The 15,168-nt window shown below is 41.2% G+C and overlaps 1 protein-coding gene across 2 annotated transcripts in view; it reads left to right on the top strand.

Moving 5' to 3' along the window:
* Nucleotides 1-15,168, top strand: part of GPR89B (G protein-coupled receptor 89B) — a 47,762-nt gene that overhangs the window by 15,481 nt on the left and 17,113 nt on the right. For both annotated transcript variants that reach the window (XM_053705884.1, XM_053705885.1), the window contains 2 exons: nt 9,722-9,831; nt 12,264-12,352. In XM_053705884.1, coding sequence (XP_053561859.1) covers nt 9,722-9,831; nt 12,264-12,352 — 199 coding nt within the window. The remainder of the gene's footprint in view (nt 1-9,721; nt 9,832-12,263; nt 12,353-15,168) is intronic.

The raw sequence follows: 15,168 nt of genomic DNA, 5'->3' as shown, positions 1-15,168 counted from the left end.
GTCATCCTTACTTGTGGGATATCTCTTCCCCAACAGGAAATGGCAAAGAGTCCCAGCAAAGCTGGCCATATAGTCCCTCCTAGGCTCCGCCCACCCCAGTCATTCTCTTTGCCGTTGCACAGGCAACATCTCCACGGAGATGGTTAAGAGTTTTTTGGTGTTTAAATGTAGTTTTTATTCTTCTATCAAGTGTTTGTTATTTTAAAATAGTGCTGGTATGTACTATTTACTCTGAAACAGAAAAGGATGAAGATTTCTGTTTGTGAGAGGAAGATGATTTTAGCAGACAGTAACTAAAATCGATTGCTGTTTCCACATAGGACTGTTGAGATGAAGTAACTTCAGTTGGGGGAAACAGTTAGCAGACTTTTCTGCTTAAGGTATGACTAGCCATATTTCTAACAAGACCATGTAATGCTGGAAGGCTGTCATTTCCCCTCATGGGGACCGGTAAGCCATTTTCTTAGTCAAACAAACAGAATAAAGGGCTTAATATGGGCTAAAAAACTGGTAGACATTTTTATGGGCTAAATCGATTGCTTTATTGGGGCATTTTATTCATATTTATGCTGACAATTAGCATTTATAAACTTGGGGAACGTTTATTAAACGGCAGGCACTATGTTAGACACCTTTTCCAGTCAGGGGCCTTCCTAGTTGTAGACTGAGCCTCATTTTCGCGCCATTACTGCGCAGTTTGTTTTTTGAGAGCAGGGCATGCAGATGCATGTGTGAGGATCTGAAATTTGCTGGAAAAGCTTCTAGAAGGCGTCAATTGGTATCGTATTCCCCTCTGGGCTTGGTTAGGTCTCAGCAAAGGCTATAGCTGGGACTGTATAGGGGTTAAATTTGTAAACGGCTCCGGTTCCGTTATTTTAAGGGTTAAAGCTCTGAAATTGTGCAATACTCTTAATGCTTTAAGACACTGTGGTGAAATTTTGGTAATTTTTGAACAATTCATTCATACTTTTTCACATATTCAGTAATAAAGTGTTTTCTGTTTAAAATTTAAAGAGACAGTAACGGTTTTGTTTTAAAACGTTTTTTGTGCTTTGTTGACAAGTTTAAGCCTGTTTAACATGTCTGTGCCTTCGGATAAGCTATGTTCTATATGTATGAAAGCCAATGTGTCTCCCCATTTAAATTTATGTGATAATTGTGCCATAGCGTCCAAACAAAGTAAGGACAGTACTGCCACAGATAATGAAATTGCCCAAGATGATTCCTCAGATGAGGGGAGTAAACATGATACTACATCATCTCCTACTGTGTCTACACCAGTTTTGCCCACACAGGAGGCCCCTAGTACATCTAGTGCGCCAATGCTTATTACCATGCAACAATTAACGGCTGTAATGGATAACTCCATAGCAAATATTTTATCCAAAATGCCTACTTATCAGAGAAAGCGCGATTGCTCTGTTTTAAACACTGAAGAGCAGGAGGGCGCTGATGATAATTGTTCTGTCATACCCTCACACCAATCTGAAGGGGCCATGAGGGAGGTTTTGTCAGATGGGGAAATTTCAGATTCAGGAAAAATTTCTCAACAAGCTAAACCTGATGTTGTGACATTTAAATTTAAATTAGAACATCTCCGCGCACTGCTTAAGGAGGTGTTATCTACTCTGGATGATTGTGACAACTTGGTCATTCCAGAGAAATTATGCAAGATGGACAAGTTCCTAGAGGTTCCGGTGCACCCCGACGCTTTTCCTATACCCAAGCGGGTGGCGGACATAGTAAATAAGGAGTGGGAAAAGCCCGGCATACCTTTTGTTCCCCCCCCTATATTTAAGAAATTATTTCCTATGGTCGACCCCAGAAAGGACTTATGGCAGACAGTCCCTAAGGTCGAGGGGGCAGTTTCTACTCTAAACAAACGCACTACTATTCCTATCGAGGATAGTTGTGCTTTCAAAGATCCTATGGATAAAAAATTGGAGGGTTTGCTTAAAAAGATTTTTGTACAGCAAGGTTACCTTCTACAACCCATTTCGTGCATTGTTCCTGTCACTACAGCAGCGTGGTTCTGGTTCGAGGAACTAGAAAACTCGCTTAGTAGAGAGACTCCATATGAGGAGGTTATGGACAGAGTTCACGCACTTAAGTTGGCTAACTCTTTTATTTTAGATGCCGCTTTGCAATTAGCTAGATTAGCGGCGAAAAATTCAGGGTTTGCTATCGTGGCGCGCAGAGCGCTTTGGCTAAAGTCTTGGTCAGCGGATGTGTCATCCAATACAAAATTTCTTAACATCCCTTTCAAAGGTAAAACTCTATTTGGACCAGAATTGAAAGAGATTATCTCAGACATCACTGGGGGAAAGGGCCACGCCCATCCACAAGATAGGCCTTTCAAGGCCAAAAATAAGTCTAATTTTCGTTCCTTTCGCAATTTCAGGAACGGACCGGCCTCTAATTCTGCATCCTCTAAGCAAGAGGGTAATGCCTCACAACCCAAACCAGCCTGGAAACCGATGCAAGGCTGGAACAAGGGTAAGCAGGCCAAGAAGCCTGCCGCTGCTAACAAAACAGCATGAAGGAGTAGCCCCCGATCCGGGACCGGATCTAGTGGGGGGCAGACTCTCTCTCTTTGCTCAGGCTTGGGCAAGAGATGTTCAGGATCCCTGGGCGCTAGAAATAGTTTCTCAGGGTTATCTCCTGGAATTCAGGGAACTACCCCCAAGGGGAAGGTTCCACATGTCTCACTTATCCTCAAACCAAATAAAGAGACAGGCGTTCTTACATTGTGTAGAAGACCTGTTAAAGATGGGAGTGATACACCCAGTTCCAATAAAGGAACAAGGAATGGGATTTTATTCCAATCTGTTCGTAGTTCCCAAAAAAGAGGGAACTTTCAGACCAATTTTGGATTTGAAGATCCTAAACAAATTTCTCAGGGTACCATCGTTCAAGATGGAAACCATTCGAACGATTCTACCCACTATCCAGGAAAGTCAATTTATGACTACCGTGGATCTAAAGGATGCGTACCTACATATTCCTATCCACAAAGAACATCATCAGTTCCTAAGGTTCGCTTTTCTGGACAAGCATTACCAGTTTGTGGCCCTCCCATTCGGGTTAGCCACTGCTCCAAGGATTTTCACAAAGGTACTAGGGTCCCTTCTAGCGGTTTTAAGACCGAGGGGCATTGCAGTAGTACCTTACTTGGACGACATTCTAATACAAGCGTCGTCCCTGTCAAAGGCAAAGGCTCATACAGACATCGTTCTGGCCTTTCTCAGATCACACGGATGGAAGGTGAACATAGAAAAAAGTTCTCTGTCTCCGTCGACAAGAGTTCCCTTCTTGGGAACAATAATAGATTCCTTAGAAATGAGGATTTTTCTGACAGAGGTCAGAAAGTCAAAACTTCTAAGCACTTGTCAAGTTCTTTATTCTGTTCCTCGTCCTTCCATAGCGCAGTGCATGGAAGTAGTAGGGTTGATGGTTGCAGCAATGGACATAGTTCCTTTTGCACAAATTCATCTAAGACCATTACAACTGTGCATGCTCAAACAGTGGAATGGGGACTATACAGACTTGTCTCCAATGATTCAAGTAGATCAGAAGACCAGAGATTCACTCCGTTGGTGTCTGACACTGGACCATCTGTCCCAGGGAATGAGCTTCCGCAGACCAGAGTGGGTCATTGTCACGACCGACGCCAGTCTAGTGGGCTGGGGCGCGGTCTGGGAATCCCTGAAAGCTCAGGGTCTATGGTCTCGGGAAGAGTCTCTTCTCCCGATAAACATTCTGGAACTGAGAGCGATATTCAATGCTCTCAGGGCTTGGCCTCAACTAGCAAAGGCCAGATTCATAAGGTTCCAATCAGACAACATGACGACCGTTGCGTATATCAATCATCAGGGGGGAACAAGGAGTTCCCTGGCGATGAAAGAAGTGACCAAAATAATTCAATGGGCGGAGGATCACTCCTGCCACCTGTCTGCGATCCACATCCCAGGTGTGGAAAACTGGGAGGCGGATTTTCTGAGTCGTCAGACATTCCATCCGGGGGAGTGGGAATTCCATCCGGAGATCTTTGCCCAAATAACTCAATTATGGGGCATTCCAGACATGGATCTGATGGCGTCTCGTCAGAACTTCAAGGTTCCTTGCTACGGGTCCAGATCCAGGGATCCCAAGGCGACTCTAGTAGATGCACTAGTAGCACCTTGGACCTTCAACCTAGCTTATGTATTTCCACCGTTTCCTCTCATTCCCAGGCTGGTAGCCAGGATCAATCAGGAGAGGGCCTCGGTGATCTTGATAGCTCCTGCGTGGCCACGCAGGACTTGGTATGCAGACCTGGTGAATATGTCATCGGTTCCACCATGGAAGCTACCTTTGAGACAGGACCTTCTTGTTCAGGGTCCATTCGAACATCCAAATCTGGTCTCCCTCCAGCTGACGGCTTGGAGATTGAACGCTTGATTTTATCGAAGCGTGGGTTTTCAGATTCTGTGATAGATACTCTGGTTCAGGCCAGAAAACCGGTAACTAGAAAGATTTACCATAAAATATGGAAAAGATATATCTGTTGGTGTGAATCCAAAGGATTCCCATGGAATAAGATAAAAATTCCTAAGATTCTCTCCTTTCTACAAGAAGGTTTGGAGAAAGGATTATCTGCAAGTTCTCTAAAGGGACAGATCTCTGCTTTATCTGTCTTACTACACAAAAGACTGGCAGCTGTGCCAGATGTTCAAGCATTTGTTCAGGCTCTGGTTAGGATCAAGCCTGTTTACAGACCTTTGACTCCTCCATGGAGTCTAAATCTAGTTCTTTCAGTTCTTCAAGGGGTTCCGTTTGAACCTTTACATTCCATAGATATTAAGTTACTATCTTGGAAAGTTTTGTTTTTGGTTGCAATTTCTTCTGCAAGAAGAGTTTCAGAGTTATCTGCTCTGCAGTGTTCTCCGCCCTATCTGGTGTTCCATGCAGATAAGGTGGTTTTGCGTACTAAGCCTGGTTTTCTTCCTAAGGTTGTTTCTAACAAAAATATTAACCAGGAGATAGTTGTACCTTCTTTATGTCCGAATCCAGTTTCAAAGAAGGAACGTTTGTTACACAATTTGGACGTAGTCCGTGCTCTAAAATTCTATTTAGAGGCTACAAAAGATTTCAGACAAACATCTTCCTTGTTTGTTGTTTATTCTGGTAAAAGGAGAGGTCAAAAAGCGACTTCTACCTCTCTTTCCTTTTGGCTTAAAAGCATCATCCGATTGGCTTATGAGACTGCCGGACGGCAGCCTCCTGAAAGAATCACAGCTCACTCCACTAGGGCTGTGGCTTCCACATGGGCCTTCAAGAACGAGGCTTCTGTTGACCAGATATGTAAGGCAGTGACTTGGTCTTCACTGCACACTTTTGCCAAATTTTACAAATTTTATACTTTTGCTTCTTCGGAGGCTATTTTTGGGAGAAAGGTTTTGCAAGCTGTGGTGCCTGCCGTTTAGGTAACCTGATTTGCTCCCTCCCTTCATCCGTGTCCTAAAGCTTTGGTATTGGTTCCCACAAGTAAGGATGACGCCGTGGACCGGACACACCAATGTTGGAGAAAACAGAATTTATGCTTACCTGATAAATTACTTTCTCCAACGGTGTGTCCGGTCCACGGCCCGCCCTGGTTTTTTAATCAGGTCTGATGAATTATTTTCTCTAACTACAGTCAACACGGTACCATATGGTTTCTCCTATATATATTTCCTCCTGTCCGTTGGTCGAATGACTGGGGTGGGCGGAGCCTAGGAGGGACTATATGGCCAGCTTTGCTGGGACTCTTTGCCATTTCCTGTTGGGGAAGAGATATCCCACAAGTAAGGATGACGCCGTGGACCGGACACACCGTTGGAGAAAGTAATTTATCAGGTAAGCATAAATTCTGTTTTTTATTCAGCACCTCGGTAGCGCTTGTTTATTGATGGCTAAATGTAAATAAGAAAGTTGTTTAAAATCACATGCTCTATCTGAATCATGAAAGAAAAATGTTGGACTTAATTTCCCTTTAATGCAACTGATCTGTAGTGGAACCTCTTGTTGGACTTTTTGTGCAGTTCATTCCATATAAATAAGTGGCCTGCTGATGTGGGGGACATTGTTTAATGAGACAGTAAAGTCTGATTCAGACAGAACGTCCATTTTTCTGTTTTCAGGTTGGCTTCATTTTCTTGGTATCCTTTTGTTGAAGAGTATACCTTCGGTAGGCACTCTATGGCAGCAGTGTTTGCAAAAATGTTTGTAGCAGTGTTATACATTTATAACAAACACTGCTGTCGTAGAGTGCTAAAACATGTGCACACTCCTATGAGCCTACCTAGGTTTACTCCTTAACAAGGGATATCATCACACCTAAGCACATTTGAGTAGAGGTAAATTGGATAGTTGTTTAGAATTGCAAGCTCTATTTTTGTATTGCAAAAGTTTAATTTTAACTTAAAGGACCAATAAATACAGTACATTTGCATAATCAACAGATGTGTGATAAAGAGATAAGTTGTCTATTTCCACTCCTCCTGTATCATGTGACAGCCATCAGCCAATCACAAATGCATATACGTATAGTCTGTTAATTCTTGCACATGCTCAGTAGGAGCTTGTGACTCAAAAAGTGTAAATATAAAAATACTGTGCACATTTTGTTAGTGGAAGTAAATTGAAAAGTTGTTTAAAATTGCTGCTTTATCTGAATCATACAAGTTTAATTGTGACTTGAGTGTCCCTTTTAACTGCTTCATGTATTAGTTAGTGTGAGAATAGGATGAGAATGTTAAAGCGATTCAATCCACACTGTTTATTTATCATTCAGAGCATTAGGTTAAAAGAAATATGAAAACAAAATCTTTCATGATTCAGATGGCACGTGCAATATTAGACAACTTTTTTATTTACTTCTATTTTTAAATGTTCCTTGTTCTCTTGGTGAGGCAGGCGTGTAAGCTCAGGAGTGTGCACGTGTTTAGAGCAATATATGGCAGCAGTTTTGCAAGAAAGTTATCCATTTGCCAGAGCATTAGATGGCAGCGCTATTTCATACCATGTAGTGCCCCAGACAGCTACCTAGGTATCAGGGAATGAAGCTAACTGTATAACAGAAGTAATTGTGAACTTATAAAAGTGTATGCTCTGTTTGGATCACAAAAGAAAATGTTTGGGTTTCATATTGGTTTAATTAATACGCCTATGAATAGCCATTCTTGGCATTTAAAGAAAATGTTCTGCAGGTAAATGAAGAGCGAGCTCTTGTATTTATCTTTGTGATAAGCGTTTAACCTTCTATATTTATGTTCTGAGCTATCTTTGTCACTAGAAGACAGAGGGGCATATTTATCAAGCTCTGTACGGAGCTTGATGCCCCGTGTTTCTGGCGAGTCTAAAGACCGCTGCTCCATAACCTGTCTGCCTGCTCTGAGGCGGCGGGCAGACCTCGCCGGAAATCAACCCATACAATCAGGTTGATTGACACCCTCTGCTAGCAGCCGATTGTACTGTACCTGTAAAATAGTGACAATTACTGTAGTACAATTTGCAGGCTATAGCACTGAGACACAGATGGCACTGTAATGCTGTAAACAGAGTGAACTAAGCATAACAAAATGGTGTCAGTCACTTTTCTCGCAATCTCACAATGAGTACAGCACTGTTTTAAAATCCTCGGAGGTTGAACTTCAGCTCCACAAAGCGCTGTATTCGTGAAGCGCTGTATTAGTGAAGCGCTGTAAAGTGAAGCGCTGTAAAGTGAGGTATACCTGTATTATTATCTTGTATTTATAAAGTAGAACTATTTAGCTCTATAACGATACAGTATATATACAGGACTAGAACATTACATGCAAATGCACTTAAAGGGACATTTCATGCATCTCCCTCTGATTATGGATGCCACTATTTTGGGACACTGTAGGTATCTGAAGGAGAGTTGTTGCACATGTGGGGAATAACCTCAATACTATACTTATGCCAGTGTTTTTCAACCAGTGTGCCGTGGCACACTAGTGTGCCGTGAGAGATCCTCAGGTGTGCCACGGCAGACTGACAACAGTGTGACATATTTTTTAAACTTTGCTTGTTTTTTACTCCCAGTGCAGGGGTAGTTTGTAGGAGGTATGGCATAACAGCACATTACATACATTGTGTGCTTGTGTGTATATATATATGCTGTATTAGGCTACAATGTGTGATTTTTTTAAAATTTTGGGATGGTGGTGTGCCACAGGATTTTTTAATGTAAAAAAGTGTGCCACGGCAAAAAAAAGGTTAAAAATCACTGACTTATGCTATGTATAATGTATCTATTGTCCCTGTAAAGGTAAGAGGAACACTGACATTGTTCTTTAAAATGTTTAAAATCACACTTCCATATTTTTTCATTTTCCCCCTTTCATGTGACTTCACGTGCCACTCATTGTTTTATCACTATAAAAACTCAGCTATAGCTGCTCCTAATGTGCATCTGCAGAATAACAGACTTTTACAAGGTGCTGCAAAGCATTGCAACTGTTGCTATGTCTGCTTTAGTAGGTTCTGTAAACAAGCCTGAAAAGTAGTTGCAATGTGTTAATGTGCTCAGACACTTTTTACACTTGACTAGCATGTTAATTTATTATAAGACTACAGAAAAGGTGTTTTATGACCCCTTTTTAAAGGACCACTCAAGTACATAATAAAAAGACAATGAATTAACACTGACTATTTCAAATAAGCAGTAGATTTTTTTCTGACATTTATTTTTTCTCCCATTTTCCGGCCCCCTGTATCATGTGACAGACATCAGCCAATCACAGACTAATATATGTATACTCTGTGAGCTTGTGCACATGCTCAGTAGGATCTTGTTCCCCAGAAAGTGTGAATATAAAAAGACTGTGCAAACTTTGATAATTGAAATAAATTGGAAAGTGTCTTAAAACCGCATGCTCTATCTGAATCATAAAAGTTTATTTTGACTTGAGTGTCCCTTTAAGCAAAAGGAGCAAAGGAGCCTGGCCTTGAACAGCAGTAATTAGTTGATGCATCCTTACAATCTAAAGGTAATCGCTCTACTACTGGAAATACAAAGCAGTTTTTATACCACTGTCCATAGTACAAAAAAGAGGTAGAATAGGAAAAAAACATTGCAGCCAAGAGACTTTGATACATAGAGATCAGTTAAATAATTTGCTAAAGTCTGTCTCATTCCTTATCTGTGTCCTCGTGCTACTTACAGCTGTCAGCACATTCTTACCTGGCCTGCACGCATCATAGTATCAGAACATGAGTTTGTCTCTATACATCTCCTAGAGTATATGTAGCTTCTCTGTTTCACAAGTAACTCTAGTTATAGTGCAGCTATATTAACCCTTTCATGCCGGGGTTAACATGTCTACATCGGAACAACTGTTCAGATGTCAACAATTTGAAATCTCGCGATCGTGCACGTGATCACGAAATTTCAATGATGGGATCGCGTCAGGGGGCGTCCCTATGATGCTAGGCACACTCTCCAGACCTCAATCCCATCAGGGAAGCGCCAGTGGCTTCAGGAAAGCCAAGCTGTTAGGATGTTGTATTCCGTCCATCGGCACTAAAGCCCAGCAAAATTCAGACGGAATACAACGTTGTAACAGCGTTAAAAGGTTAATAGCTATGTTAGCCGGCTCCAAAAGACAATGTTACAGTTGTATTTGTTCTTTGTCTTCTAACATATATTTTTTTTTATTTTTTTTACTTTTTAAAGGATAGCAATGGTCAGGAGAAATATGTTTCAGAGAGGAGAAGTACACAGCAAGCCCAGTGGATTCTGGGGCATGATAAAGAGCGTAACTTCATCAGCACCTGTCAGCGAAAGTATCCTTTATGCTCCAAGAACAAACTGAGGGTTTTAATGGTTTTAAATGTGAACGATGTTATTTCAAAGTTAGTGATCAACTTAACACTTTTTTTAATTTACTCGTTTATGGGTACTGTGAAAAAGCTCTCAGAATAGGGGTAATATGGAGGTCCCAGCCCATCCAGCAATAGTCCTTTAGCTTTGTTTATTGTATGCAAGTACAGAGTTAAATGCACACGTGGCTGTTTTTTGGGGGATTCGGCAACAACACCTCCTTTTTCTCTTGCACATTCCTCTGTATTTTTTAAAACCACCTCCTTTTTTTCCTTGCACATTCCTGTGTGTGTAATTAAAATCACCTCCTTTTTTTCCTTGCACATTCCTGTGTGTGTAATTAAAATCACCTCCTTTTTTTCCTTGCACATTCCTGTGTGTGTATATTAAAATCACCTCCTTTTTTTCCTTGCACATTCCTGTGTGTGTAATTAAAATCACCTCCTTTTTTTCCTTGCACATTCCTGTGTGTGTATATTAAAATCACCTCCTTTTTTTCCTTGCATATTCTTGTGTGTGTATATTAAAATCACCTCCTTTTTCCTTTGTACCAGAAATGGAGGGGACTGTAACTTCTAGTGGATGACAAACTGCAAAGGTGCAACCCAGGAAACTCTTCCAGTGTTCAGGGCAAACACAATCAATATATATTGCACTAAATGCATTTCTCTCAGTAGCCAGCTCTATTGTGACATTTAATTTATTTGTAGGTCAACATCATTAGTAAAACTACATTTGCTGTATTTCTAGTGCTAAGTGTATCAGGTATTATTCAAATTGGCTGCTTATAACATGCAATTATAAATAAAAGGGATGGGAAAGTCTCAAAGTTGCATGTTTCAGATATAGACTCTGGAAAATGCACTTCCATTATCAAGTTGACTTTATTCTCTTAGAGCTAAATTTAACTGTGTGTTTAATTAGTTTGTATGCGTTTTACACAGAGAGCATTTTATTATTGCACTATTTCTTGCATATAACATAGAGCATTTTTTTTGTTGCACTTTTATATTCCTTTAAAGGGACAGTCTATCTAGTCCAAAAAAAACTTCATGATTCAGATAGGGCATGTAATTTTAAATATTCCAATTTACTTTTATCACCAAATTTTCTTTGTTCTCTTGGTAGAAAGCTTAACTTAGGAGGTTCATATGCTAATTTCTTAGACCTTGAAGGCTGCCTCTTAAGAATGCATTTTAACAGATTTTTCACCACTAGAGGTTGTTAGTTCATGTTTTTCATATAGATAACACTGTGCTTGTGCACGTGAAGTTACCTGGGAGCCATCACTGATTGGCTAAACCGCAAGTCTGTCAAAAGAACTGTAATAAAGGGGCAGTCTGCAGAGGCTTAGATACAAGATAATCACAGATGTAAAAAATATATAAATATAACTGTGTTGGTTATGCAAAACTGGGGAATGGGTAAAAAAGGGATTATCTATCTTTTAAAACAATAACAATTCTGGTGTAGACTGTCCCTTTAAGTTCCTGCTGTTTTTGACTGAAGGACTCTCCCCATTGATTGACTCACATATGGGTAAACCTATAATACAATACTATAAAAAAAGCACACTTGCTTCCTGCAGCATTGACACATTTCTTTGTTCTTTCACTTTGTTGTTGGAATTCCACTTACTAGGAGGATTTATTGTTATTTATGGCTTCCCTCCTAATACAAATATTTTTGGACTCCCAGGCTCTGGTGTGTGACCGTTTCCTCTTTCTTAAATCACTGACTATCAAGCAAGCAGGTTATTTCATTCACTTTTAGACAGCATGTTTATTTGCTTGCTGCTTGCTGCTCTCTAGATGCTGGGTACTGTGGGTGTTTAAAGGGACATGAAACTCACATTTCATGATTAGATGATAGAGCATGCATTTTTTGTTTTCATATACTTTTAATTATCTGTGTTTGTTTCTTCTTTCACCCAATATTGTCCATACTTAGTGCTATTACAGCCTTTACCTATGTGAGTGCACAGCATAGAGATTTTACTGTTGTTGCACACTCCAGTGTCACATTGTCATAAGGAACATCACATAAAATAAGTCATTTCTCAAATGCTGAGCGCAGCACATTATTTTGCGGACGAAAGATAAAGCTTTTCCTCTTCTATAGCATTATTGGGTCACACCTACTGCTTTCCCCCACCCTGAGTTCCTTATGTTTTACTTTTGCAGCTGCAGTATATTAGTTGTCTACGTATGTTTAGATTATCTTTTGTTAATTGTTCCCTCTGTGCGCTATAAATTCAAGCTCAATAAAAGTTCATGTATAAAGTGTTGTCACATAAACTAAGGTGGTGACAGATTGCACCAGGGCAGCTTTTAGAAAGGAGATACATCCGCATCCTTTCTGCAATACCTTCCTTCACGTCTCACCCCACTCTCAGATCTATCCCAGATACAGCAGGAGGTGGATGCATTGGAAGAGTTGAGCCGGCAGCTTTTCTTGGAGACGGCCGATCTTCATGCAACAAAGGTACGATGCAGGGAGTGGGAGGGGTCTGTGCTGAAGAGGCTTGATATGTAGATCATTACAGAAGGTCATAATCTAGGTAACAATCCCTATGATGTAACCTTTCTTAAAGGGATATGAAACCCAATCATTTATTTTGGGATTCAGACAGAACATATTTTCTCCTACATTGGTGTGTCCGGTCCACGGCTTCATCCTTACTTGTGGGATATTCTCATTCCCTACAGGAAATGGCAAAGAGAGCACACAGCAAAGCTGTCCATATAGCCCCCCCTCTGGCTCCGCCCCCCCAGTCATTCTCTTTGCCGCTCTGTACAAGTAGCATCTCCACGGGGATGGTAAAGAGTATGTGGTGTTAGTTGTAGTTTTATTTCTTCTATCAAGAGTTTGTTATTTTAAAATAGTGCCAGTTTGTACTATTTACTCTACAACAGAAAGTGATGAAGATTTCTGTTAAAAGAGGAGTATGATTTTAGCACCAGTAACTAAAATCCATTGCTGTTCCCATGCAGGACTGTTGAAACCAGAGAACTTCAGTTGGGGGGAACAGTTTGCAGGCTTATCTGCTTCAGGTATGATCAGTCACTTTTCTAACAAGACCTAGTAAAGACTGTCAGTTTTCCCTTCTGGGATAGGTAAGCCATTTTCTTAGACTCAGTAACAGAATTAAGGCTTATAACTTGGGCTCTATGCTGGTTGACACTATTATGGGCTAAGTCGCTTGGTTTTTATCATGTTTAGGTGACATTTGGAGTGTTTTGCAAACTTTGAAACACTTTTGGGGAACTTTATTTGTGCCTGGCAGCCGTTTAGACACCTAATCTTGTCAGAAAGGCCCCTTCACTCTGGAATGCAGAGGGAGGAGGCCTCATTTTCGCGCCTCAGTTGCACAGTTACTTTTCACTAGGCAGTTCATGCAGCTTCATGTGGAAGGTCCAGAGGCTTAGAAAAGGACTTCAGAGAGGCTTATTACTGTTGTGAATAACCCCTAAGGAAGGTAAACGCCGCAGCAAAGACTGTGGCAGGGACTGTAGTGTGTTTAAACCGGTTAATTGTTATTTTAGCTCCGGTTTGGACATTTAGGGGTTAAGTGGCTTGAAAATTGGTGTGCAATACTTTCAAAGCATTAAGACACTGGGGTATAAATGTCATAAAGATCGGATATTTCTTTGAGGTTTTTCTATCATTCAGAAATAAAGTGTGCCCTTTTTATTATTTAAAGAGACAGTAACGGTTTTGTTTAAAAAGAAAACCAGAGACTCACTCCTCTGGTGGTTGTCTCAGGATCACCTGTCTCAGGGAATGAGTTTCCGCAGGCCAGAGTGGATCATTGTCACGACCGACGCCAGTCTCTTAGGCTGGGGCGCGGTCTGGGACTCCCTGAAAGCTCAGGGTCTATGGTCTCGGGAAGAGTCTCTCCTCCCGATAAACATTTTGGAACTGAGAGCGATATTCAATGCGCTCCTGGCTTGGCCTCAACTAGCGAAGGCCAAATTCATAAGATTTCAATCGGACAACATGACGACTGTAGCATACATCAATCATCAGGGAGGGACAAAGAGTTCCCTGGCGATGAGAGAGGTATCCAGGATCATCAAATGGGCGGAGGATCACTCCTGCCATCTATCTGCAATTCACATCCCAGGAGTAGACAACTGGGAGGCGGATTATTTGAGTCGTCAGACTTTCCATCCGGGGGAGTGGGAACTTCACCCGGAGGTTTTTGCCCAGTTAACTCAACTATGGGGCATTCCAGACATGGATCTGATGGCGTCTCGTCAGAACTCCAAGGTTCCACGCTACGGGTCCAGATCCAGAGATCCCAAGGCGACACAAGTAGATGCATTAGTGGCGCCTTAGTCGTTCAATCTAGCTTATGTGTTTCCACCGTTTCCTCTCCTTCCCAAAGGCTTTGGTGATTCTAATAGCTCCTGCATGGCCACGCAGGACTTGGTATGCAGACCTGGTGAATATGTCATCGGCTCCACCATGGAAGCTACCTTTGAGACAGGACCTTCTAGTACAAGGTCCATTCGAACATCCAAATCTAGTTTCTCTGCAACTGACTGCTTGGAAATTGAACGCTTGATTCTATCTAAGCGTGGGTTTTCGGAATCTGTTATAGATACTCTGGTTCAGGCCAGAAAACCTGTGACCAGGAACGTTTACCATAAGATATGGCAAAAATATATCTGTTGGTGCGAATCCAAGGGTTACTCATGGAGTAAAATTAGGATTCCAAGGATACTTTCCTTTCTCCAAGAGGGTTTGGAGAAAGGTCTGTCAGCTAGTTCTCTAAAAGGACAGATATCTGCTCTGTCTGTCTTGTTGCACAAACGTCTGGCAGCCGTGCCAGATGTACAAGCGTTTGTACAGGCGTTAGTCAGAATCAAGCCTGTCTACAGACCTATGACTCCTCCATGGAGTCTAAACTTAGTTCTTTCAGTTCTTCAAGGGGTTCCGTTTGAACCTTTACATTCCATAGATATTAAGTTACTATCTTGGAAAGTTCTGTTTTTGGTTGCTATTTCTTCTGCTAGAAGAGTTTCTGAATTGTCTGCTTTGCAGTGTACTTCACCCTATCTGGTTTTTCATACAGATAAGGTAGTTTTACGTACCAAGCCTGGTTTTCTTCCAAAGGTGGTTTCCAATAGGAATATTAACCAGGAAATAGTTGTTCCTTCTCTGTGTCCGAATCCAGTTTCGAAGAAGGAACGTTTGTTACATAACCTAGATGTGGTTCGTGCTTTAAAATTCTATTTAGAAGCAACAAAGGATTTCAGACAGACATCTTCTTTGTCTATTCTGGTAAGAGGAGA

The sequence above is a fragment of the Bombina bombina genome, chromosome 3 (genome assembly GCF_027579735.1).
Source record: "Bombina bombina isolate aBomBom1 chromosome 3, aBomBom1.pri, whole genome shotgun sequence".
Lineage (NCBI taxonomy): Eukaryota > Metazoa > Chordata > Amphibia > Anura > Bombinatoridae > Bombina > Bombina bombina.
The sequence above is the reverse complement of the archived record's forward strand: the minus strand, read 5'-3'. Positions and strand labels throughout refer to the sequence as shown.